General features: G+C 42.5%; 2 protein-coding genes across 5 annotated transcripts in view; one reads left to right on the top strand and one right to left on the bottom strand.

Moving 5' to 3' along the window:
* The window catches only part of LOC126565697 (uncharacterized), a 341656-nt gene extending 335391 nt beyond the window's left edge, over positions 1–6265 (top strand). Inside the window, exon 3 of the mRNA XM_050222901.1 lies at positions 6251–6265. Coding sequence (XP_050078858.1) covers positions 6251–6256 — 6 coding nt within the window. The 3' untranslated portion in view covers positions 6257–6265. The remainder of the gene's footprint in view (positions 1–6250) is intronic.
* Positions 1–27068, bottom strand: part of LOC126564230 (CUGBP Elav-like family member 2) — a 222427-nt gene that overhangs the window by 28081 nt on the left and 167278 nt on the right. The gene's annotated exons all lie outside the window — the stretch shown is intronic.

The raw sequence follows: 27068 nt of genomic DNA, 5'->3' as shown, positions 1-27068 counted from the left end.
TTCAATATCCGTTGCCGGAAAAAGTGACTCACACGTGTAGTCATCGCACACACCTGCTCTGAAGCGTAATGGCTATGCTGTGAGAAATAATGGTTTCGGTGTTTTGCATCAATTATTTTTCAATGCTACCGAACCTGGGAAAGGTTCGATTTTTAATTATTAATTGGGCAATATTGATAGATCGTTTGAAAGAGTGTTTTATTTAAAAAAACGCAAATTAATATCAAAACTCCATTTGCTTTGGTTGCTATATTATGAAAGGCGAACGTTTTTTATGAAAAATAATACCAACATGTGACACAGGACTTGCATAATCGGACGCATTTTGTAATTAAACATAAATAAAAATATTCCCAAACTCCGTTCGACTGACCTTCTTCTACTCCTTCTTCGTTTTACTAACCAAAAACTGCCCATCCCAACAAACCACGTTTAACTTTCCGCAGCAGAAATGCACTGTTTAATATTTTTTTGTAAGCTTTTAGGTTTTTACATTATCATTATCCTTGCAAATGACGGTAACCAAGGGATAGATTTGCATAACTACCACCACCACGCTTTGGCCACTGGTACAATGTGCACTTATTCATTCATTACCCACAAACCCTAGCTTTGCGAATCTTGAAGTGTGTGCGTGGATCGGACAGAGAGCAAGCCGAGGCCACGAGCAGCACCACAAAAGGGTAAAATCATAATTGTACTAAAAGACAGAGAGAGAGGGAGAGAGAGGAGTGTCGCACACCGTGGCGAAGGATGCACCACACGAAACGGAAGCATATTGCAAACGGCTAACCTTCAGCCTCCACGCCAAGCCATAAAGATGTCCACTGTGCTCCAGAGAACCTTGACGGCGAACGCGCACCATGGTGACACAACGGCGCAATTGGGGCCGGGCAGCGAGAGCATTATTCTATGTCCCGGGATGGAATTAATATTCTTTATGCATTCCGGCAGGCGTGAGTTCGAAGCGCGCACACATACAGTAACATACATCTCCACATACATACGTACAGGAGGCGGCAGAAATCACGTAGCTGTACTTAAAGTTTTCCGGCTTCTGTGTCGGTTGTTTCACGGATTTCATGAATGCGTTTCCTTTACCTTTTTTTCCTCCCCCGGATTCCTCCAACACCGCTTTAACTAACCTCCGATTCTAAAGACTTCCCGCCCGTTTTACCAGGAGTTTCATCCAATCTAGTGTATGCGTTGTGGAGAGGGCGCGATGGTTTGGGGAGTTGATGGTTGGTTTATGAAATATTATTTTTAATGTCAGTGTACATTTTAATTTTCCCGCAGAACAACACAGCCTGTCCTTTACATGCACCCACAGTTTTTGTCATTTTTAATCCGTCCCATCCCCAAACGGTTTACCGTTTTACTTTTTCTTCACTATTTTCGTTCGTTGCTTTAGCGTGGGGTTTTAACCCACCGTCGGGCATCATCATCGAAGCGATGCGGTTCGTTTTGTTGACTAATTTCGAGGTTTGCGAAAACTGGTTCCGGTTAACATTTGTGTCATAAAAAGTCATTGGCAGAAATTGGGAACAATAAGTTGGTTTGCGCTGCACAAAGTTAGACATTGAAATTATGTGTGTGTTTTTTATTATGCTTTTGGTTTGGGACAGTCTGTAACTGTTTCAAAATTGCGAAAAGTTACTGGTGAAGCATAAACAATCGGTGGGTTTGGGGGTTTGGAATTTAAAATTCAAATTCGTGCATTGGAAACTACACATAAAGACATAGAGAAAGATTTTTATGGTCATTTATTCTTAAAGGAGTGCACATTCCAATGGGTAAAATGTTAAATACCAACTCAAAATTTAATTTTTTAAATATTTAGAAGATAATTCGATCAAACTTCATAATAAAATTAAATTAAAATCGTCCTTTAGTTCGTTTTGTGCGTAGAACTTATATTTTACAAATAATATATACGCCTAAATGTATGCTACGCGAGAACACTCAAAGAATTTAAGCATTGCTTTGGTTAAGAACTACATCAAATTATATTACGACATAGTGAATAGATAAACCACTCCATTAAAATTATTTGACACATTAAAGTCAATGTTGCATAAAATTACAATTATATGTATTAGATATTCTAATTTCCAACGAAGTAAAACAAAAATCGAATAATCTTAAAATTTTACACCTAAAATAACATCATTTTGTTCCTTTAACCGTTACTTTCCGTTCAGAAAAAGCATTACTTAAGACACTGTGCCTTGCATTGACATGACCTAAGAATAAAATAAACCCAACCAATTCAACCGAACCATCGTCAGCATTGTTGCAACAATTCCCGTTCGACAACAATACACCCGATGAGGGGGGACAAAAAAAGAACTCTTCTGGTGCAATGAAAAGCCGATTTAGTGGAGCTTCACAAATCACTAAACCACACTGCGAGGAATTTGATGAAGCAAAATGAGTCGAAAAAACCCCCCTGGAAGGACCAGCTTCACTTTTCCGAATTTCTGCCTGGCCTAGAGAGAGACAGAGTCTTTCGCCATCTTCCGAGATTCGGACCAATAACAATTGGGGGAGCTTAGGAGAGAAAACTATTTTCCTGTAAAATTTGCTGCCTCAATAAACACACACACACTATGTGCGCGCCATTGTTGTTAGACGTTTTTCGTGCTGAAACGACCCAACCACGCCGAGTGCAGGAAAGCTGGGACCGGATGGGGGTTAAAGAATTCGTTAACATACTCCACAGTTCAGTCGAAGCGAAAGAATGACAGAGAGAGAGAGAAAGGAAAAAAATAAGGCTAGCATTTGGACGTCAGTCTTTCCTCATTGCTCCTTTCGCAATTGCAACTATGGATGTTCTTGGTACGAAGAAGTAAAGAACAAAGTATACCGGAAGAGAGCGAGAAGCAATATTCGTGAGGGAAGCCCTAATACTCCTGATGGATCAGCAGTTCTTTTGTCAACTAACAATTTCCTGTGCTCTTTTGTTTGTTTTGGGATTGAGAACTTTGACCTTCTTGCTGCCGTTGGTCCTTTCGCAAATGGTCAAATTAAATAGGGTTTTGTTAGGTTTGCTTTTAAAAACATAGCAACTGATCGCAACTTTGAGTGTAAATTTAATTCAATCGTATGTTCTGCAGCATTTTGAACAGATAACTTTAAAAATAACCTACACAAAAATTTCAATTATTTTGTTCATTAAAATGCAGTTTTTGCAAGCTTGTAGAAGGCATAAAAAATAAATAAATTAAATTCAGGAAAACTATTTAACAGTGAGCGCTTTTACCAGCGAAATATGCAGCAACAGCAATTTATTATAAAACATATATCATCATTTTCCACGAAAGAATCCAATTTCATTCGAGAGTCTTCTATGCACACACACACACGATTCTGTTGAATAATTTACGCGATAGCTTTCGCTTCTAGGAATAAATTAATTAAATTCTCTGTCACCGTACAGAGGCAACTTATTTATTTTCTAGCCAAGATTGTTAAAAAACGTATGCTTATTAAAAATTCACAAATGAGAGAGCAAAAATGACCACTAAATCGTCTAATTTTTACTCGTTCACGAACTTTTCGTGATGCACTTGTGGAAAATGGAAGATTTATTCGTGAATAACTTCCTACTGCCGAGTCCGAGTCAATGGCATCGTTACATCCAACGACTGGGAAGTAGACGATGTCGATAGACAAACATCAACCATATCGAAACCCTTCGCAAACAACAATGTTTATCATTTCCTCGGAAACATAAATCGCAATGCAGTTCTATCGAAACCGATGAAAACGAGGTACACGTTCAATAGCGTTTGGGAGAGATACAGCATTATCTTTGAGTCAGCACACTACTTACAATAGCGGGGGAGAAAAAATAATGCACGACAGCATATTTTATCTCCTATTGCTTCTTCACTATTCGACTCGGGTTGTCTAGGATCGTTACGAGTCTACTTTAGGTAAAGTACGACTCCTACGATAGCACAGTCAAGGGGACACCCTTGGAAAATTATCTCATATTTCACGGCTCACAAGCGTACAGGTGCTCGTTCCTAATGGTGGTGGTAAAAAAAAGGTGAACACTCGACAATTGCAAGCTGCAAATAATAATAACGCAAATTCTTATGCAAAAACACGAAACCTCCATCATATCGCGTTTCGTACTCCAGAAGCAGACCCATCATAGTCGTACAAAGCATTATGCGTGTGGAGCTGATGGTGGGCTGCAGTGGGGAAGGGTGGAGTATTTTTCAAGGGTGTCTTTTGTTGTTGCACATTGCTCCTCTAAACCTAGCCCAACAACCCAGCCCATCTTGCTTTTTCAGCTCAGCTATGGACAAACCTTCGAGATGGCTGATAGAAGTAGTCGCGATGTGACTCCCACCATCTTGTTTTTTCGCTCTTTCCGATAACCTCGTGATAAAACATCTTCTACACATTAGACGACCTTCCCCTCCAGCCTTACACCGTAGAACGCAGAAGATGAAACGACACGAACAGAAATGAATCTTCTGTGTCAGCAGCAAGAAGCGAACACATGCACACAAACAGCTCATTCTAATCTACTCCTCCCTAGTGGAAGGTCCATTATATTTGTGCATACATTAAGCAACGGAAGAATTTCTATTATTTGTCAGAGCAAAATGGTGAAAATATTCCGCCACCGGTGATGCCCGCTTTTATCACGAAAATGAGTGACAGGTGTCAATGATCTTTCGAGCGTATCTCGTATGTGAGGGTGAGGTTGTATTTTCCATTAAGAAGCGTCGTTCCCGGTACAATATTCCAACAAGAAATGCAAAGTGAAATTTTGACACTTTATAAACCATGCCTTCTAGAGATGATTCCAAAAAGACTAATACTACCACATGGAGCACACGTTGAGTAGTGATACAAATTTGAAATTTCCTACCAGCCCTTGTTCGTTCAAATGTGCATTTAGCAAGGGGAAATACTGAGACGCAAGGAAGCTTCCCAACCATCAAACCGGACCATCATATTCGTGTGTTCCGCTTTCGGAACACCCCCGGTACTACTTTCAAGCGGCACGAAATATACGGATGCGGCAAGTTTTGACATTCGAGGGGCCGTAAAATTTACCGCATACGTGATAAGAATGTGGAAAAAATTTCAACACTATTTGAAACGGTGTGTCCATTCGTGTCTTCGAATGGGATGCCCTTTTCGGGCATTTGTGATTGCTTTTTGCATACAGAGGCAACGTGCTCTGCCTTTTGCAGGCATACGGGATGGATTTTATTTCCCTTGAGGGTTTTGCGGGATCGAGGGCTCAAATCCGAGAGATCGAGACATGCCTTTACTGCGTGTGGTATGCTTTTTTCGGCTTGAAAACTGTACGTCTAGATGTCAAATCGAGTTCGACAAAACAATGAGAAGAGATTTACCGAAAGGTGTGTCGAAATTTGCATGCTTCATTTTGATCGAAACTAACACTTCTTCTCATCAGTAAGAGACAATAATGCAAATATTAAGTCGCACTCTCTTTCTTACTCTCAAACTGCATACTCCAAAAAGCGCATACCATCGAATGGATTCAATTTCAATGCGAAAAATTGATCACGTACAGCCAGCGAAAAAAAAAAAAACGACGCCCTACCGTGATTTACACCTTTGCCGGACGTGTTCAAAGACTTTGGGCGTGTAAGTTATAGCCGTATTGTGCGGTTCTTCTCGTCATCAAGTGTGAAGAATGACCGCTGGCGCAAGACAACCCGACATTAATAGCCGTCGACAACGATCGCACGAATGGCATTTGATTATTTTCGCCAAAGTTTGACACCCAAAAACGCAGCAGCAATGTAAGGAGTGCATGCCGAGGTGACAAATTTGTGGCACGGCACAGGAGTCCACACTTATACGCAGATATGGTAGTTGGATTGAATTTCAAAATTTTGTTCAGTTGCTATGGCACGTATATTGCATCAGCCATCGTATCACCAAAAACCAAAGCACCATTGAATGCAAAAACTACAACATTCCAGAGGTACTGTGGTGGAAGGACGATGCACGGGTAGCAGGATTTGCATATTTCATATTTTTTAATTTCGATGCTGACACATTTTAATGCCTTTTCAGCAATCTGGCTTAGCTTTAGCGGTACCACGCAACGGTACAGTATGTGCAATGCGTTACATTACGACCAGCGTAATCGTTACACTGGCCCGTTAAATACAGACGAACAAGACGCGCCAAAAATTCGAGCGGTGCGTTTTATGTGATCCATGCACTTGTGATGTTGTAGCATTCGAAGCGGTAAGCAAAAAAGCTCCCGCAGACGCGGAAAAAATGTCCACGCGCAAATTGTCAACGAGTGTAAAGTTAGTGCGAGGATGGCCAAGGTATGAGGACCCCATGCAAGTGGAGTGGAGTGGAGAATGGTACTTTTTCTAATGTTTCGCTTTTATCGGTTGAAGTTGGGGGCGTTTTTTTCGTTCGTTCGCTCTCTCTCTCCCCGTTGAAGGGAGTTTTATGGCCATTTTATTGCAGTGTTTACGAGGGTTGGCTTGATTCGAGTCGGTGCTGATGAGGATGGAAGCCAGCCATACCGTGTGATTCTTCATGAAATGTACCGCTTGTTTTAAAATGTACAGCAATGTCCCTTTCATCACACACCGCTCGCGAAAATGAGTGTTAAAAGGATCAAAAACTTTCAGCGCTGTCATAAAAGCGCTCTCGGCCTGGGTGAGCTCGCTGCTGGCCCCGTCGCGAGAGGGGACGGTTTGGTGCTGCTTCGGGAGTTGGTAGCAATTAAAAATTTAAAACTAATGCAATTCAAAACATTCGTTTTACGGCCCTTATTTGTCTCTCTATTCAGAAGAGACCTGCAACACACGCAAAAATCCACAGTTAAGAGCATGATCATAATACACGGCGCACGCAGATATAATGCATTATTAGGGCTGATCTCACCAATTTAATCCCATCAGGCAGGGAGATGTGTGCGTCGCATTTGATTTGAGTTGTTGAATTTTATTTGCATCATTCGCTTACCTGAAACGATAAATAAAATATTTCGATTAGAATTTGAATAAACAAACTTGTGTGTATGTGCAGCAGATGAGAATCGAATCAATTTTACCATACGACACCGACTGTACAATAAATACTACTGCTGTGACTGTGACTTCCCATGTTATGGTAACGGTAGCGCATACGCTCGTTTCTCACGTGCTCATCGTTGATATAACATAACAATCACCATTCGGGAATCGATGCCAACACAGCACATACAGTTGGGTTGGCAATCATAATAAAGTCATAAGCCATAACCGGAACGACAGAATGCTCGGGATAGGGTTTTGCTAGTCGAAGAGGCTTGCTCTAGCCCACCATAGAATGGAGTCTTTAGATTTAGTCATTATTCAAAGCTGCCGGTGCTGCTCGACGCGCCTCGTCTTTGATAACTGTGACGAGACGGTAAGTTCTGCAAGCGGTACACAAGTTCAGTGTGACCGCGTCTGCCAGTCAGTTCTCCTTAGTTTGATACATTCTCCACAAACACAAACAATCCTAGGCCTTCCTCTTCCTTCGTCCTGGACCTGGATTGTTTCCGATGCGTTACAGCGTCAAGAACTAACAAAAGCTGCATGTGTGTGTGTGTGTGTGTGTGTGTGTGTGTGTGTGTGTGTGTGTGTGTGTGTGTGTGTGTGTGTGAATATGGAACATTTGGACGCACTTTCTATGCGGGAAGGAGTGAAAATTCATTCATTACACACAAACACACAGCCTCGCTGTCGATGCATGAAACTGTATGTTAATGACTTTGATGTTGCCCGGTGTAACAGTGATATATATGCGCATAATAGTACTGGTAACCCGGTCACACCCCACCGGTCCAAACTGAAGACGCAGCACAGTTGTCGATTCTTGGCGACCGCCACAGAAACTTCGCCGGATGATGAAAGCTGCGAATGTGCCACTTGAATGGCATTATTTCACATTGTGCTCACCACCACCGTACCCACGACGCACATTAGACAATCGTGAAATGATGAGTACAAAAGGACCAACATACTCTCTTCTTCGGCTTCTGCTTACCAGACCGTAAAAACCGACATTCAAAAGAACAATCACACACACGGCGCTCGTTCGCTAACATAAACACAAACTTCTAAAGAATAATAAAGCTCCTGAAGAGGAACCGTTCCAGCTCCGGTGTCGGATATGAATCCGGTAATTGTGAGGACACAGTATGTTAATAAGCATAGGCGGCAAGAAGGTTGAGCTGGTTTTTGCTGTGAAGCTCTATAAAGGCTAGATAATCAAAATAATATACTAAAGCAAATATGAAATTAAGATATTTTTAGGAATATTCACACTAATAAACAAGAAAAAGGGTTCAATACAATAGATATTCTGTTAATGCCCGAGATATAACGTAACACAAAATCGTCGAATAAATAGCTATGGCAGTTAAGGCACGATTCAGCAACACCGGTCAGTTTCGGTTCGAATCTAACTCTAGCCAATTTAGACGTAATGATGCAGCATTGATGATTTCCTCCAGTGCAGTCAACTACCCATCCGATGCTTCGTTCATAACCTTTTCTCTATGTCAAACCTTGACAGTGTGCTGCGCCTCTCATGCCAAACAAGTCTGCTACAATGGATCGCCACTGAGCCCTCATCGCCGATTTTGGTCTGCCCGAGTGGGCAAGGCAAGCAAAGTAAATGTGTATACGGTTAGAATAAGTCGCGTTTTGCTGACTCTTTGCTCTTGACATGCCTACGCCCCACTGTCTATGCCCCCATAATTCCCACGAATTATTCGTCCCCTGTCCCTGGCGTAGCTGCCTGAAAACCTGCGCTTGCATTGGAAAACGTGCGCTTCGCGTTTGTGGCTGAGCTTTGCTAGTTCATGTGCTTCCCCATCCCTAGATGACTTTCCCAATTTACTTCCCCGAATGTGCGAACAGTTCTCGTTTTTCTGTGTTGTTATGCGTTGCTTTTTTGTCGTTCAAAATGGAGAGGCAGACAGGCAAATATCACCAAAATGGCACAGTTGGAAGTTGGTTTCGTCTGGGTGGAATTGCAATTTGCTGAGTGTGCATATTCGGCCTCCGAACAGTGTGTTCACATCTGGCCCGCCGCACTCCTTGCAGACGCAATCGTAATAAACGCCAGTAATCTTGTGCGGTGCGGTTTGGGCGCGTTACAATTTTGGAAACCTGTCACGGTGTGCAACTGTTTCATGTCAGTAAAATATGAGCAAATGAAAGTAAAACCGTAATTCTGTTACTTACGTACTATCTAATTGCAGATAGCGTAAGGCTTTTTGCGCCATCTTGTCTTCGATTGGGGGTTTTTCACACTCCAAGCAGCCATGTTCTGCCTAAAAGACTACGTAAATAATTGAGTGAGCAGAAAGTCTCGTCAGATGCGTTCGCTTATTGTAATTTCTAACAAACTTGATATCCATCCTTCGTTAGCATGAATAAACGAAATTTGTCCAATAAATGTGAGGCTTTAAGTATGCATTGTACCTATACTATTGATTTAAGTATTAATTTTAGCAGGTACTCTATTATAATTAATCAGCTTACAGCAATGCATCTCTCTAGAGGCCCTTTTGGACATTACCGGAGGCTTTTGTTAGGACACCCCCACAAAGAACAGTGCGGATTTTGATCTTCCCGTGTACAGGCCCGAGGCCTAATCCCAGTGTCCCTTAACGCCATACAGTGGGATATTCAATTATATTTTTTCCCTTTGCCTTTGCCATAAATTAATTGCCTCCTGACTTTTATCTTCATCTTGGGACCGTTTCACACCAGCAGCAAAATACCAAGCAGAGTGTTGTATGGCACGAATGTTTTCAACGGACCACCTTAAACTATATCACTCTTCGAATGAGCTTGTTACGCCGCGAAATGGACCAAATCCCAAACGCTTGGTCATTACTTTTGGAACAAACCAAACACATTATCATCACCTCACTTTTTTTGTTGGGTCAGCTATGGGACTGGGGCGGAGCATGATGGGAAGTAATCTTTCGTTGAGAGATAGATGCAAGGTGCGTGACTTCCGTTTCTTACAGATTCTTCCCAAAAACACACACACACACACACACACACACACACACAGCCCATGAATCATTCCATTTCGAAAAAAAAAGATGGACGAACTTGCTAGACAAAAAGGTTAAGAAATCAACCACCAACAAATGACCGTCCGACACACGTCCCGGTGCAGCCAAAACTCTTCCCCTAAAGTACATTGACGGGATGATGCTAGTAAACAGCGAGGATGCGAAAGAAAGAAATACGAAGGGGCTTTTTTGTGATCCCCTAACAGCATTGGTTCTTTATGGTTAACCTCGAGATCAGCAAAATAAATTCATCCCTTCACTATCACGGATATAGTTTGCGGTCTCTGGTGTGGTAATGCCAGTGGGAGTGAGCTGATTTCACCAGCAAACGGCAATGGCAGAAAGTATTTCTTGCTGTTGCGCTCACGTACGGCCAAGGCTCATCTACCATACTATACGGCCAATGTGTAGCATGGTTCGGAAACACCTGATACACACTGTCAAGGAGATATGAAATAAAAACAGAACCCAGATAGTGTGGTTTGTAGCAGCACTGCACACTTCCACCGGTAAAGACGGCTGACGTCACGGAAGCGAATGAATTTGTAGTATAACCGAAGGAACCGATCTGCTTTTTTGACAGACAGAAATTTATTATTTCGCACACAAACACACACATTCTCAAGGTTTGTTGTCTTGTAACGAAGAAGTGTGTGGTTTAAAGCTAGACGAATAAGTAACCAACTAAAGTCAGTTAGAAGTTGCACCAGAAAATCGATCGCTCTCCTTCGATTGTAAGCTTCTAACGAATGTTTCAAGAATTCAAAATTGAAACCAAAACCGAAAATAATTATTAAACTTTGCATAGCAAAAGCGATAAGGAGCACTTTTGTTTCCAAAACAGCATGAACACTACACGCGAAGCATTTTTGCCAGACAACTTCAAACATACGCTTGTTCTAAGTTACGATCCCGGGGCTCCCGGGTTGTCTCTTCACCAGAGCTCAAGCTCCAGGAACTAAACAGCTCAACTTTCGTATTGATTTCTCCACAACAACCGCAACCATAGCAACATCAACATAACAGCATCACTATCAGATGAGCATCACAGGCTCATGAAGCACTCGGTAAAACATCCAACCCAACCCCCAGATGCAATGGAGTCAACCACAAGTCCAACCACCCGATAGCGGCGGGAGGTCTGTTGTTTGGAAAATGGGGAAAAATCGAGAGAAACGTGCACCACACGCTAGACCTAACAGTATATGCATGGTATACCATGCTCTCGCTTTACCACATGATACAGCAGCACAGGACAGCTCGTCTACCATACCATTCCAAACAACACTCATGGCAGAACTTTCTGCCTGATCTTTTCTCGGGGAAGTTTTGCTAAACGTTTCAAGCTCATTCACGCTTTATTTGTTTTGCAAAACCCCCAATGTTTGGTCGTATTCATGTCCATAGTTCCGAGGTGCCGGTCCCGGAAGGTGGACAACACAAGAACATCGGCGATGGCTTTGCAATGGAGTAACGAGAAGGGTTTGTTCTTCTTCGGCTTTTTTCACAATCGTTACGAATGCATCACTCTCCCATCCTAAAGAGGCAGTCAAACTAGTCATCCAGAAAGCAATACATGACTTATGAACGTTGGCTCGTGATGGGAGTAACTTTCGTTGGGTTTTGCAGAAAGGGCAGAATAGAAAAGCTCTATAATATTGAGATTTTTTGTAAATGTAAAAACACAACAAACTTGCTGATTAATTTCATCAAAGAATGGATGAGTAACGGTTGGAGTAGTGAAGTTTAACGCTTAGCTAGTTTATTGAATCGAAGATATCTCGGATCATATAAGCCGCTTTCAAGCTTTTCCACCGACCATTGCGACCACCCCATGCATTTGGCATCGTTAAACAAGTTATTCACCCTCCGAAAAGAGGCATGATTATTAATGCACAAGAACGACCGTAATCCATCCCATCTTGGATTAGAGTGTCTGGTCTCTTTATTGGTAGAAGAAATTCCAAGAAAGAGGTATAAACATTTCTAAATCTGACTCCTCACGCTCGCACTACACCCATATCCAACGGCGTAGACAGAACGCAAATGAATTTATAATCCATATACCAATCGTTTAAAGCAGGGCATACATTTCACTGCGAATCATTAAAATAGGAGAAGAACGATACAGCGATGCCAAACGAACGTCATTTACCAAACGGTCACTCGGGGCTGTTGCTTGTCTCGCCCAGAGTAACCTTCAAACGTCGAGAGTACGCTCTAGAGGTCTGGGTATTTTCTTTCAATTATCCTTACACCATCATCCGGAGCTAGTCGTTGCCGTGAGGCAAGATCTGCTGCCCCCTTTCCAGCACGAAAATGAAGACGATCGTGATGACCATGGCAATGATAATGATACAACAAGAAGCCGCAAAGCACCGCACGAGAAGGTCAGTTTTATATTTGCCGGCAGAAAAGTAGAGATCAAGGGACATGGCTGACGGAAATTGTAACCTATTGCTTCTATGTTTCTTTAGGGACATCTAGATCTGAGGCCGAATGTCTCCCGTTCAGGAGAGAATGCTGCACACCGATGACGTTTCCACACTCGAAACGTTTGGTACACATCCCAATGTCCTGATGGCTCCAGCTGTACTACACTATTCATAGCGTCTCTTTCAAACCCTATCTCCAAACAACCCTTTCGCTTCCTGTTACGCCCTAAGGCTTGACGCACTTCCAGTTTCTTGGCAAGCCATCTCAAACTGCGGTTCATGCTCATCCAATGCTCTACGGCGTCCGTCCGCTTCCGTAACGTTCGACATGTTTCAGCATGATGGCGCCCGTAGGCAACGAGAAAACCGACAGTCTCTACGGTCATGTACATTTGCATCTAATCAGACAGATTGAAATCATAACCGGAATAGGGGAGCGTGCTGGAGTCCATCCGTGAGGATAGACAAGAATGTGCAGTCTCTCTGTGTGTATGTGCCCAGTCGTTTGGCTAGCAAATGCACACACAAAAGCACTCCAAACACCGATGAAACGATTACCACATCCCGAGACTCCCGCCGGGAATGTTGCATATGCACAACAGCATAGAGATCAAGCAAGAGGAAGACAGCAGAACAAAGTTCCAGGTCACACATCCAAACCACCATAAGAAGAAGAATATTGGACAAAAAAAAATCTAAAAGGAATGTGGTTTGGGTTCATGTTTATTTAGAACTGTATAATGGGAAAAATGTCCGAGGTCAAAACTTGTGTCCTCTTTGCTCTTATTTATTATCTACCCTTCAGTGTAGCAGTTACCGGGTAGCTAGTGGGATGTTGAACACATCAATGAAGAAAAATTCTGGCGACATGGAATAGTAAACAAATAAGCATATTTTGAAATGCAAAATTGCATAGTATCAGGCGTATAGTCAATCAATTTCTTAATATAAGCACGAAGGTTTGGAAGGTAAATTTCCAAATGTTTGAAAATAAAACAAAGAAAAAATCAAGGTACAACAAGGCCTAATTGGGTTAGGATTGGCTGTAAAAATTTGTAAAAACATCACCCTTTAAGGGTGAGGAGACACATGTCGTGTATGGCAACGAGCGGAGCAACATTGAGGTCGGTCCTCGTCCAACAATAAAATATAAATATAAACGGTCGGTACAAAAAAAGCCCTTTTTCATTCATACATAAAAATCCACACGAGTTTTGACCTGAATGAAAACAATTAAACCCTTTTTTAGGTCTAAATTTAGATGTGCTGAATGGAAGCATAAACATATGGGCATAAAGCATGAGAATTTCGGAAAATCATGCCGAATTCTCCTAATTCTTTCGACCCTAAACAGCAACAACACTCCATCATGATGATATGGATCATATTTGAAGTGTACTAAAGTGGTTCCGGTGAATGGTGCTCTATTGTGAAATCCAATTTTAGAGCCCATCTACTATTCATCCAGAGGAAAACGGCATTCACGTGCGGAGAAGTGTCCTGGACGAGGTTGTGTACTTTTATGTGTAAGAATGGGTATGAGTGGAATGAAATATGCTTCCCATTTATTTACACTCAACAATCGTCACTGATATAGAAAGACGAAACTCTCGGATTCAAGGCAGAAAGCGTCTCCACCAAATCCGATTGTAACTATGTCCTTTAACTTCATGCACACCACATACGTGCTTCCATGTCCCAGAGAACCTCACGCCGCCATCCAGTTCCAGCATCCAGAACGCATCCAGTACAAAAATTACTTGCCACACTCGAAAAATCATTAGGTTTTGCAAATTGAATTTATGTTCTAGTTTTATGAATTAATTTTCACACGACTACTTTTCACTTTTCCGTATGTCACAAACGGATAGGAAAAGTTGTACGACGTCGACGACGACGTACAGGCAAGCATTCATTTATGTGGTCGCGTTATTCAATTTGCTCACTACTAGCTACTAGAATTTAACTCATTCATTCACCCAGCAAAATGACCTCCTCTTCCACCGTGTGTGTATCTATCCAAAGGCGGCGACAGAATATTCACACATTTCATCGGTTCCATGTGACGTGTGTATGTGTGTGAGTCTGTGCATTTGGAAAAGTGATGCAAAGTTTTCCAAAAACCCCCCAAAAAACGGAAGCGTGTTTCATCAAAATTGTTCTCGTTTTGGCGAAGTTTATCACAAGCAACGGTAGCAACAAACGATGAATGCTCACTATAGAGAGATAGAAAGAGAGATAGAGAGAGATAGAGAGAGAGAGAGATAGAGAGAGAGAGAGAGAGAGAGAGAGAGAGAGAGAGAGAGGGGGGGGGGGGATACATCCGGTAAGAACGACGAGGAATATGGAGAGAATATGGATAAAATTGTACGGCACACTATTTTCAAGGACCCGGGGGAGAGCATGAGAGTGCTGGTCAAGCGAGTGTTGGTGGTGGATGGGAACAGCGGGTTTCAAATGTGGGACAAGGATCAGCCCTCGGTGACCAGCTCTAATCCATTTTCCCAACGGCGAGCGAGAGATTAATTCAGAAAACGTTTATCACTGCACGCGACGAAAATGGCTACCCACACTGATGGACACACCGTACCGGTGGGTGAATAGGTTGGCTGCGTTTCCATGCTTTTCCCATCCCACCCATAAAAGGATTCCCTCTCGCGGGAAGGAAATTATGTGATTCTGGCAAGCGGCGAGCATTCGATGATGCGGTCACGAAAAACCCTCACCAAACCGGGAGGCAACCGGTTAGAGAGGAATGTGCATCCTCTTTCGCCAACTTCCTGCCACCACCTTGCATATCCTCGTACCGTATCATCATCCGGTGAAAGGATTTCCGCCGGCGTCATTATTATTCATCCCTCATAAAGACCACGGCCATTTACCTACAGACACAGTGTGCGAAGCGCGTTGCGCAAACAGTCGTGGAGTGATTGGGCTGATTGCAAAAGGAGTACCCCGTGGGAGAAGAGGGTACAAAATATTAGTTTAGTTAGGCACCGGGCTTTGGACGAGGCTTTGCTGTTGCCCTGTATGTGTTCCATCTCACTCCCATTTCATTGGTCAATCGCTGAAAAGATGGAAACACCTGGAACGCAAAAAGCATAATATGGAGTTCAAAATAGAGAAAAACTTCCGGCCATTGGGAAAATACATATTTCAAGGGAGGATTATGCATTCCCAATTCGAGTGCAGGAACCCGTGGCTCATATAGTCCAGTGGTCCAGTGACACACTTTTCTGGGGTCACCAATATACACACCAATAAACCCACGCATACATACATTCGCTGTGTCGAAAGTTCGACGCTAATAGATCGGCCGGGAAAAGGGATAAAAGAAGTCTGCAGCAACGCACTGTCCCCCCATCACTACTGCAACCGAAAGTGCACCCGAAAAACTTACCCAATCATGTTATATTACGCCACAACAAAAGCTCCCCAATATCCACGAAAATCGTGAGTAATTCCATCAGCCCCGAAACTAATCGATTAGAAAGCATTCAACTTTTGTAATGTCCAGCCTTCCTGATGCTGTACTAAAGGAAGCAGAGAAAGAGAGAGAGGAATAGAACCCTGCTTTTCGAAGTTGTGCAATATTGCAAATAGCTCTTTTTTGAACCACCGGCAACAAACCTGGTGATCCTCCAAATTACGGAAAGAAACAAATCAAACAACAGGGAGTATGGCGATACAAGAGAGCGGGGGTTAACACGTTTTACAACCCGTGTGTGACCGCTTTTGAATTCCATTTTACAACGCACGGCTAAATGACGGTAAATACAAACCCAAATAATTAGCCACTTTTGCTCCATTTTCTCGCTCCCTAGCAGAAACGGTGTGTCCAGTTGATTCGGCCTAGATTTTCACTTTGCAGCTGCGTGTAAAATATTGTAAGCAAATGCTAAACGAGTCGGTGCAATGAGGGTTTTTGAATAATGCAACCCCGCTTCGCCCAAAAGCCACCTTAACTCCTCCGTTTACAGTGTGGAGTCCCTGAAAAAGACTAATCTGTTTGCTCTGTAAATTACAATTCCCAACGGACTGGAAGGTGGACTTGGCTGACACATCAGCCATATGAAGGAGCTCTTCGCCGATACTGTAATAATACAGCCAAAACAAGGTTTGGTTGATAGTTTACGAACATGTTTTGCATTCAATTTAAATTTATAAGCCACCACCGTGCAGAAAACGCATCGGATACACTCTTTAAAGAATAACTATCTCATTTGGGTATTCTGCTGCCAAGAACCCGCAACAGGGAGCAATATTAATGGGCTCGACGAGTCCATATCCTCATAAAATAGGCCCTAACCAATTACTTCGCGCCACTTTCCACGCAAAGGGACAGTAAACACTCGAGAGATGTGCCTGTGTGTATTTGCATGTGCAGCAAAAACATTCGTTTGTCACATGTCACACACCTTTTGCGCAAGTGGTGAACCTTCATTCATCTGGCGGTCGTCAAACAACATCGCCGATAACCGCTGCTGCTGCTGCTGTTGCTCTACGTACAGAGTGTGACAGACGCTTGAGAAAACCAATTGACACACTATATCTAGTGTATGCGTTCAACACAGCATGTTAAGTGGACTTTCCTCCTTCCACCAATGGGCAAGCCTATTTCCCGCCACTTCATAATCATCAATAGCACTCGAGATGGCTTTTGTCGCACTACGTCAAATGCATAAACTATACGTGATGATGCTGCAGGCAAGGATGATGATGATGTTGAATAAAAAAAAATGGCGCTCTCTTCGACATGCAATCGATAGGCAAAATACATAAGTTTCCGTTTGGGATTGGTGTTTTTCTTTTTGTTCCTATACTGCACCACTTTAGGTCTGCACGCTTCCGGGGGCCTGGTCATTTCCCGCGATTTATGCGTCATAATGCAATCAAAATCACATTTACATAATGTCTCGCTCTTTGTCTCCTTCATCCCGTTTTGGTACCCTTTTTCTCCTGCGGGATATATTTTCGGGCCAGCAAAATGGACGAATAGTGGAAATAGTAGTTAGCAAACAAAGCGAACTAAACCACACAGACACACACCGGAGGGTTCTGGAGTGCAGCACTCATTCGACCGCCACTTCCTTCATTCCATTTACAGTACAACATTTGCAAAAGCAAACGCGTGCAGTAGAGTTGCTCCCACCGACGCTTTTCATGCTGCGTCGTACCTTCGCTAGAGATCCGAGTAAAATCGTTGCAATTTTATTACCGCTTCACACAGCCACCACCGACGCGCACTGGCAGAGAGCATTCGCTGGCAATTTGAGTCGATTTAAAGTGCACTAATCGCCTCCCTTGGGTAGGTGGCTGTGGTGAGTCTGCCGAAGGTTCGGCCGGACCCTGGAACTTCCCCCCTGTCCCGGATGATGTTTCCAATCTCGAGAGCTAAAACGACTTCGTCATAGATTAGTATATTTCGCGCGGCTTTCGTACCGCAATAGACCCACGCAATCATACTCGTACACACACTTACACACGCCATACCATCTGGCCAAGGGCCAGTCATTTGGACAAAAACCGGAGGAATAAAAAGGCCAATGTTCATCACAGCAGCAGCAGCGGCAGGGCTAGCACAACAAATTGTTTCAAGGTTTGAAGGGACAAAGAGCGTACCGAGCTGGTAATTTGCTGGGTTGGAACTCACTACCCACCCCAGTGCTCTCTCGTGAGGCCAGCATTCCATTCGCTGGTGCCCGGTTGTTTTGCGTTTGTGTTCGCTCCATTCTTACTGCATCGTATTTCAAGTCAAACCCCTTGCCAGCCACGGACTGCGGGCAACCATAAATTCAAGCGGATGCATCGCGTTCAATTTTTTCGTTGTTGTTGTCATCGTTCCATAGAGCTAATAGCAGGTTTCAAGAATTTTACTATTGCATTGTAAAGTCGAGCGTTTTGTTGAGCCAATGCAGATATAAAGCTTTTTCTTTGCTTTTGCAGGTTTCCCTCATCACCGCGAGGATGGAATGCAATAACAATGAAGCCATGCTTAATGTCGTGATGAAACAAATCACATTAGATAGCCGCACACAGTGTGGTGTGTTTTGTCTTTCCGTCCCACTCCGAGATTCTTCAACACACAGACCGTGGTGGCAGTGGTGGAATCGTAACAAATTTTCGATGTTATAACCTTTCTTACATCACAGAAATCGTCAAGTTCATCAATTTCTTTGAAGTGAACACCATTGGTGTGTCTCACACACTTATCTGAGCCCTTTGGTTTCTTGGAAGTCACCTAATCCCTTCAACAAACGTTGAGATGTGTTGATCTTGGTCGCACTCGCACACGCACACACTTACCTGCAAAGAAATGAGAAGAAACCAACAAAACAAACATTTATTAATCAGGTGTGAAAACGATACATGCCACGGAGGTCATTTTCGTGCATGGATGACGGATAGAGTTCGATCGTAGCACAGAATGTTTATTTTTCCAAAGAAAAGGGTTAGGCTTGACACAATATAATCTCTTGCTTTGGAGGCAGAATTACGTCTCGTCTGCTGTCTGCTAGCGTTAGATCGCTATCCAGTATGAAAAGCTCTTGTTTCTCTTTAGTTTTAAAGGTCGGAACTGCCCTTAATGATAAAAGGGTTACAAAGGCAAACAAGACATTAAAGCTTGTAGTTTTTGATCGATTCATCCCCAGTACTACAGGTGTTTCAATCTTAGCGTTGGCTTATTTTCAAACGGAAAAGAAATTACTTCGCTTGATATCGAATCGGAAGTAACCCATCTTCTTCACGACACTTACAGCAAACGATTTTTTATTTCAATTCGTCATTTGCAAGTACGTGCGAAGAATACATGACGAATCAGAAATTAACTCCCGCACTCAGGTCTCTCTTGAAAGGCGCATTCCAGCAGCTCCGTTGCTGCTATTTACATTTCGAACGATAATTCCAATGTCAATCGTATGTCATCCCTTTTTAAGATACGAGTGAGGCGAATGTGATCAGTAAGCAAAATGTTGGTAGTTGTTTGATAAAAGAGCGCAATAACTTGTATAATTATAAGCAAGTCACAATATCCAGTATAACTAAAGGAATGGAAATGAGAACGAATCTATACCGTCATCAATAATTGTGAAGTGACAACATAAAGTTGGTTATATTGATTTGCTCTAGCAGCAATAACAGCAGAAGAGTATCATCTGCGCAAAGCGTGGACAACAAATTAAAAACTTGAAATGATTGTTTATTTGTTATACCCTATCCCCGTTGTCTGTGTGGGGGATTTTATTTTTTTTGCTCCAAAACTTCAATCGAAAAACTTTTCATGCGCGTTATTTCATTCCAACTCGAGCAACTGGGTGAACGAGAAAAGTTTACCAATTGATATATCGATGCTCTGCGAGGTACGGAAATATGCAAAGCAAACATAATTCTGGTGCTGAACACCCACGACAGTTACATCGAGCAAAATAGAGCATCAGTGAGATTTATCCTTTTAATAACTAGGTGAGGAATAAGCTTAACAAACGCTGTTCGTACTTTGGAGCACAAAACAATCAGCGCAATTGTTATTCCACAACTGATGCCAGAGCTGGCACCCCTTGCACAGTAGGTGAGTAGAAGATTCTCGCCACTAACTAACAGCTAATAAACATGTCACGCAAATCTCGTTAGGATTACGACATCAAAAGTCAGCACCCAACCCCAGTACTTCGCAGTCGTCCGTCACTGATGGAAAAACGCGACGAACGAGGATGACGGAGTAAAAAATAATACACGTCACGGTGGAGAGATCTCAGCAACTAAATATTGTTGCAACTTGTGGTGCACTGCAAACACGTACACGCGCTCACAGACTGCCACAGTGTCGGGGACGCGTTTTGCATCCCGTTAATCGTTTAGCAACTTAAAACAAACTAGATATGTGATAGTTCTAATGAAGACAACGGTTGTCACATTATGCGGTCAGTGCGCGTTGCTTCCCAAGTCCCATCGCCAACGGGCTAGTTGGGTGAGCTGAGAGAGGATAACGAGCCTTTATACGAGCGAGCTTTCCCATTTGTCGGTTCGCAGTTTTGTCACGTGCTTCAAATCTGTGACACGCACAAACACAGCTCCTGTAAAGGTGTTGTTCGTCAGCGTTAGAATCCACAGGTTAGAATCCACACACACAACACCGACGACGTGTTTGTGAAGAATAAAGAAGACACCACCTTTTCGCCGCGCAGGTTCGGGCCGTATGTCGACGGCTCTACATCATTAACACCATATTCCTTCGTTGGCAAGTGTCTTCGCTTCACAAAACGCTTTAAGAAAGATGCTCCTCCGTGTTCACGACGACGACGACGACGGCGGCGACGGCAAAGTCGACATCTACGGTGAACGATTTAATTAAATTAAATAACACCACCATCATGTACCAGAGCCGAGAAGAAGCTGTCGGGCGGTTGCTGAACCGTGTGACGAGTAGAAAATAATGTTGTTAAATACCTAGTGACAGTGTACCACTTGTGTTGTGTCTTTAGGGCTTTTCATCGCCGACTAATGCATTTCCTCGCTCGTGTGCTTACTTGCCAGATTGCTGGGAAGACAATTCGTTCCGTCTGTTGTGATTCTTTGGCGGTTTATTGTGCATGATCTTTTATTATTTCGTGCCATAGGGGAGTATTTTAAAACTATTAAAAATATTTTTATTCAAAAAAAAAACAATTCTTGTGAAAAAATTTCACTCAAGTTTTTTTGGTCTATTCTATGCATCTGATATGCACATTTTTTCATTATAATAAATCCTGTGAGAATTCAATGAGCTTATTGGATTCCCTTTTAGTTATTGCTTTGGTGACAAATTGATTCTTTGTATGATGGATGATTTCATACTTTATATTATTGATTATTTTTCAATTGTGATTGTATTTGTTTCTATTTGTTGAATATCAATTGACCGTATTGGTTAATACTTGTAATTAAACATAAAATTCCTTCCATTTATTTTTTGCGGGCCAATAAATTATTAAAATGTTCATACTATAGTAATGAAAATAACATGAAGATTTATTTAAATTTATTCATTTATTTATTTGTTATAATTGATTATGATGGAACAGTGCCGCATCGTCGTTAATTTTTATTCATTGTTTCCTTCATAATGCACAAATTTTATTTATTTGTTTAATAAATGATGTTTTGTTTTTTTTTACATTTTATTTTATATTTTTATTAATCGTTTTTTATTATCATTGTATTTCATTCCTTTAGTTATATTGTAAACACATTTTTCAAACAACTATTTCGCAACATCCTATCAGAAAATTTTCATTTTTTCTGCAAGCAAAAGAAAGTATTCCCATAGCAAGTAATGTTCGTGAATCATTCATTTCATTTTCTGGATGAAGTAAGATACACCACCCGACAACACATACGGAAACCATTTTAAACAACAACTGGTGCTCCTCTGCATCGACAACCATAAACTTTCCTCTTCCTTCCAGAAACAAGTGCTCAGATGATATTATACCTTTCAGCTTGAAAATCGAAACGAAAAACTCATCGAAAATGCCCCAAAACAGCAGCGACAGCTGAAATGCTGCTGAAAAGGACACATACACACAGGAACAGGATGCAGATAAATCGCACCCCATTGATTCTCAGCATTTCAAAGCAATGCAGCACCGTACAATGCACACTTTAAGAGTAGAGTTTCGCTGTTTCGAACTTTTACCTACGGACAAAACCGGACGAGCAAAACTTTTAACATAACTTGACCATATTCAAAGCTTCAGAGGTACGAATGAATTTATGCTTTGCTACCCTGCACCGGTAAGGTTAGGTGCAGTGCACTCCGTGATTTTGGTCGCAAACCCCGTTTCGAAGATTTCATGCGGGAAGCTCCCTTTTCCCCATTTACCCCGAAAACGTTATTCCGAAAAACGAAGATACATTCGCTCTGAAAGGGGGACTGCTGCTGCTGCTGCTAAAAGAAAACTTCCGCAGCTTGAAAATCACCCGAGAAAAGTCATCTACATTTTGCAAAACTCCGGAAAACCTGGGATGGGGGTAAGGTAACACTGTGAACCGGCGTTTTTCGGCCACTGCCACTTTTATTGGCGCATAAATTCATTCTGGATACGCTCAAATGGTTTGCCTTTTCCCTTCTTTCCGCTCTTGCTTAGCTGATAGCTGTTTCTTCTGCTGCTACTACTGCTTGGGTTGATCTTAAACACAGGAAAGCACAAGTTCTTTCGGCCACGATCAACGAGCAACCCACCACAACACCATTTGCTTTCCGGACACTTCTGAAGCAACAAAAAAAAAAAAAACATGCTGATTGTCGAAAGAACAGAGCAGTAAAAGTGGTTGCGCGCTCTCGATTCGATATTGCCTCGTAGGAGAAAGTCAAGTCACATACATAAAAACTCACACCATCCCCTTTTTGCTACTCGGCGAACGTATCAAAAGTACACTGCTTGGTAGAGTACGATGATGCTACCGATTCGAAATATGTTGCTGAAGCGGACAAGAATTTTGGGGGTACGATTTTCCGAAACCTGCATGTCGTAAAATAAATTTCGTTTTCCCTCCAATCAACACACACAAACACATGGATGGGGGAGAAGGCCAAAAGCTAGGAATAACTAATCGCAATATACGACACACACACAACGTTTGCTTGAACAACGGAAATCTTTGCAGAACACACCAGCAACAAAACACACATACAAACAGGATAGGTGAAAAATGAACTGGGAGGAAAAATTGCAACCGACATCGGGAGAGGCATTTTGTGCCGATTGGGCCCCATTCGTGCACAGATGGATGGGAAAGGCACACGTTTCGAGGTTCGATTTGGCTTATGAACATGTTTCTTCCATATCTTCTCGCCCTACTTTCACACTTCAATGCGGATAAGCGCATTAATGAATGGGTTGGGTTGTTAGGTAGCAGACATTTGGAAGGACCACATCGGGATCTCTCTCCATTGTTTCGTATGGAAAGGCTTTGATTTAAGGGGCATTTTTATTCATTTCACCAGAAGCTTTTAGGTCCTTTTGTAGGTGACTTGATGTCAGTATGTCTTGATGTTTTGAATTACTTCTAACTTAATGCGCAGAAAAAGCTCTAATAGAATCAGAATATGCCACATTCGAAAAATTGAAGATCTCGTTATCGTATGCTTATAGCAACCTTAAACACAGCGCTTTAAATAGGATTCAGTGGGTTGTACCCTTAAAACTTAAATAACGAAACTAATGAAGAGTTTAAAAAGATCGAAACTTGACAGAAATCTTGCCGCTATAAAATTATCTGCTGGATTTTTAAAGTTTAGCAGCTTGCATCGCAGTTTCGTGCAGGATTCAGCATCCTTTCAAAGTTCATTTTAACCTTCTTTTGCCTATACCTTACGGGAGGAAAAACCATCCTTCATCCATTTCTTTTTCTTGCCATACTTTATAAACGACAAAGCGACGCCCGGGAATATATTCCCTTTTTTTTGTTGGCTCGCTGTCTCGCGACAATGACTTATCTTGGGTACAACAGCACACGGGACTTGAGACAAATCCTGTAAAGTTTTGTACCGCACACTTTTCGGTGCTGCACTTCGGCAGCAAAATTGCATAAAACATAAACTGATCCACTTTAGATCGGAACGGATTTTGTAGCTTCACCGCTTCACCTTCACAGAACGCTCCGATCGGATGTACTACTGCGCTCGCGGTACTCCTACTGTGGGCCCGCAAAACATTTGCGTGCGTATATATTGAAAAGACATTATTCTGCCTTTCGGGAAAGTTCCTACACTCTTTTGGGGAAGGCTGGGGAGTAAAAAAACTTTTCTCATTTGTTTAGGCGTTCAGAGCTGATGCTACCAAGAGGCACTTAGCTCGGAAACAGTTGCACAGCAGCACAAGCGGCACATGCACATATTCTAGAATGGGAGGACAGAAGACTATCATTCTCCTTAAAAATACTCCAGAAGAAAAACGGTTCCAATTCAGAGGAGGGTAAAGTTTCGATTTTATTGGTTTACCGCCCAACGAGATAAGCAAGGATCAATTCAAGACGTTCTTATTTTTTGAGAGTTCGGAAAGCATCGGTTTTTAGTTTGCAATTTCGGGTCGAAAAATAAACTCCAATTTTGTGATTGTGGCGCTGTGCATGTCTGAAGGAAAACCTTCTTCTCCAATGATCTCATAATGTTAGACGATGAAGCACGCTGGCTTCATTCTTTTTCGGAGGCAGTATATCCTGGAAGATGAAGAGCATCCAGGAACGAAACAGCGAAACACACAAACAACCTGTAGAAATAGCTGGAACCGGTTGGTTATCGATCTAGCACAGATGTTTAGCAGTTTATTCAGCACACACATTACCGCTGAGCGACGTTTGTGCAAGAAAGCAAATATGAAGTGAATCATCAAATGAGAAACAGTTTGTCTTCTTCGGAACCACACTCAGTCCTCCTAACTGGACCAGAGCATCGATGCTGTTACATCGAGATATACAGCCAGGCGTTACACGATGGATGAGAAAATAAATCTAAAACACGCTCTCGGACAAGACGGTCACACATCCCGTGACCATTCCGTGGAAGGGTATCGTTAGCCGAAAGAACAAACCGAACAGGTTCCTCCTTTCAGCCGCCAGAGATCAAAACCTCGCTTATGGAAGCTTGGATTCTGACAAAAATCGAATGACCTAGTCTTCTCAATGAATGGGCCAAATTGTACAACCACCGCTTACCAGAGAAGCGTAACATCATAACCCTTGTCGGGACGGATGAAGAACCACCAGAAATGGGAAATGAAGCAACAACAAAAAAAAGGAAGCGCAAAGGGTCACATGGCGCCGAAACTGAGTAGATGAAGAGATTTTATTTTCTTCAGAATTTCTTCAACCGTAAGGCAAACTCCGCGCCTCGCCGATCTGCTCCGCCACTGTTTGCCACAGAACCTTAAGAAAGAACACAGGCAAGAGAAAATAATCGAGATGAAAGCCATATGAAACCATATGAGAAGCGGACGGCCAGATAGATTTAAGATACACACACTCACTCCACACTCGGAGAAGATGACGCGATCGGACGACGTTGAGCAAAAGACTGTGTTGCTGTTGTGTGTGCTCTTGGGTTTATTGAGGTTATGTTTACGCGCCCGCGCGCTTGTAAAAAATTCGGACCAGTTGCAGGAAGATGTTTTGCGAAGATGCGTTTTCCTCGTCGACTAACCGCTGCTCAGTTCGTCCCTTCCGGAACTTGTGTTATAACATAATAAAGTTATTATAGTGCTCCGCGGCCTGTATGGGGATTTTTTTTTTCGATTTCTTTTGGGGTTGCCGTTCTCGATTTGTTGCAACAACTCACTAAGGGGCTCGAAAATGGTTCATCAGTAGAAGTTGAAACATGAAAGAACGTCCAGCTGGAGAGCGTAGGACACCACCGCTGTGAATGAGTTTTAGAAGCACACAGACACAACAACAAAAAAAAGCAAACGTAAGATAAACTTTCAACTTGTTCGCTTTACAACTTAAAAAGGCAAACTGTTTCCAACAAGAATCTTATTGAGTTTACCAGAGGAGAGGGAGTAGAACGAGAAAAATCTGACTGGAAGTTTTCCACGACAAACCAGACACAGGCTAAATTGAGTTGCAAATAGTTTGAAGATTTATCACCTTGTTAGCGATAGAGTTGCTGGGTTAAACCTAAAGCTTTTTTGAGCAATAAAGCTATTGCAATTCTATTACACTTTGCAACCAAACGGCTGTCAGTGAGCGAAATTGAGCTACCGGAAAAAAAATGAAATTAGCTAACAATGACCCATCCAATTGAGCAAATGTACATGCTACTGTTTTTGTCAGCTTTTTCTTGTTGGTCCTCACACGCCATGCATGCTCCGCGGGATCCATCCGAACCCAGTGAATCGTTGGCTTTATCCGTAGTCATCGAGCAACTGTTTTCTTATGCACATAAACACTTCCATTACGACGACGACGTGGACAGGAGCTAACTACAACTTTCTTTCGCTCCCGGGCTATGTAGACTTATTCCCGAAGGAAAGAAATGTGCAACGGACCGAGCAAGAATAAAAGTCACGTCCACCAGACAGTGGACAAGAAAATGACGACCAAAGTTTGGAGACGATGGAGACGAAAACTAAACATACTGCAGCAGCCGTTGTCCGTCCTGGAGACCTCCACCCTACGCTTGTGGGAATTGGACACCCTTCCGATGAGAGATGATGCTCGTCGCACTTATGCATACAAACAAACACACACCACCAGAATCAAGCGTAATGGCAACAGGGACTTCTCCAGAGGGCGTCTGGGCTTAAGCTATCCCAAGAAGAATAGGAAGAAGGCGATGGTAAATTAATTGATATTCATATTACATAAACTATGCTTTTCCGCACCGCACCAAAATACTCGTTGCTGGCACGTCTTTACCGATCCCGAGGGATGAGATGATTGTGAAGCTATGGTTGGTTTTCGGAATCATGGATCTGGTCAGTTTCTTGGATCTCTTCGCCTTCTCGTCCTCCACGTGACTAATTCCACAAATTGAGGAATACCGTCACCATTCTCGATTACTTGCTACC

Source organism: Anopheles maculipalpis, chromosome 3RL (genome assembly GCF_943734695.1).
Source record: "Anopheles maculipalpis chromosome 3RL, idAnoMacuDA_375_x, whole genome shotgun sequence".
Lineage (NCBI taxonomy): Eukaryota > Metazoa > Arthropoda > Insecta > Diptera > Culicidae > Anopheles > Anopheles maculipalpis.
This window is presented reverse-complemented; position numbering and strand designations above follow the sequence as displayed.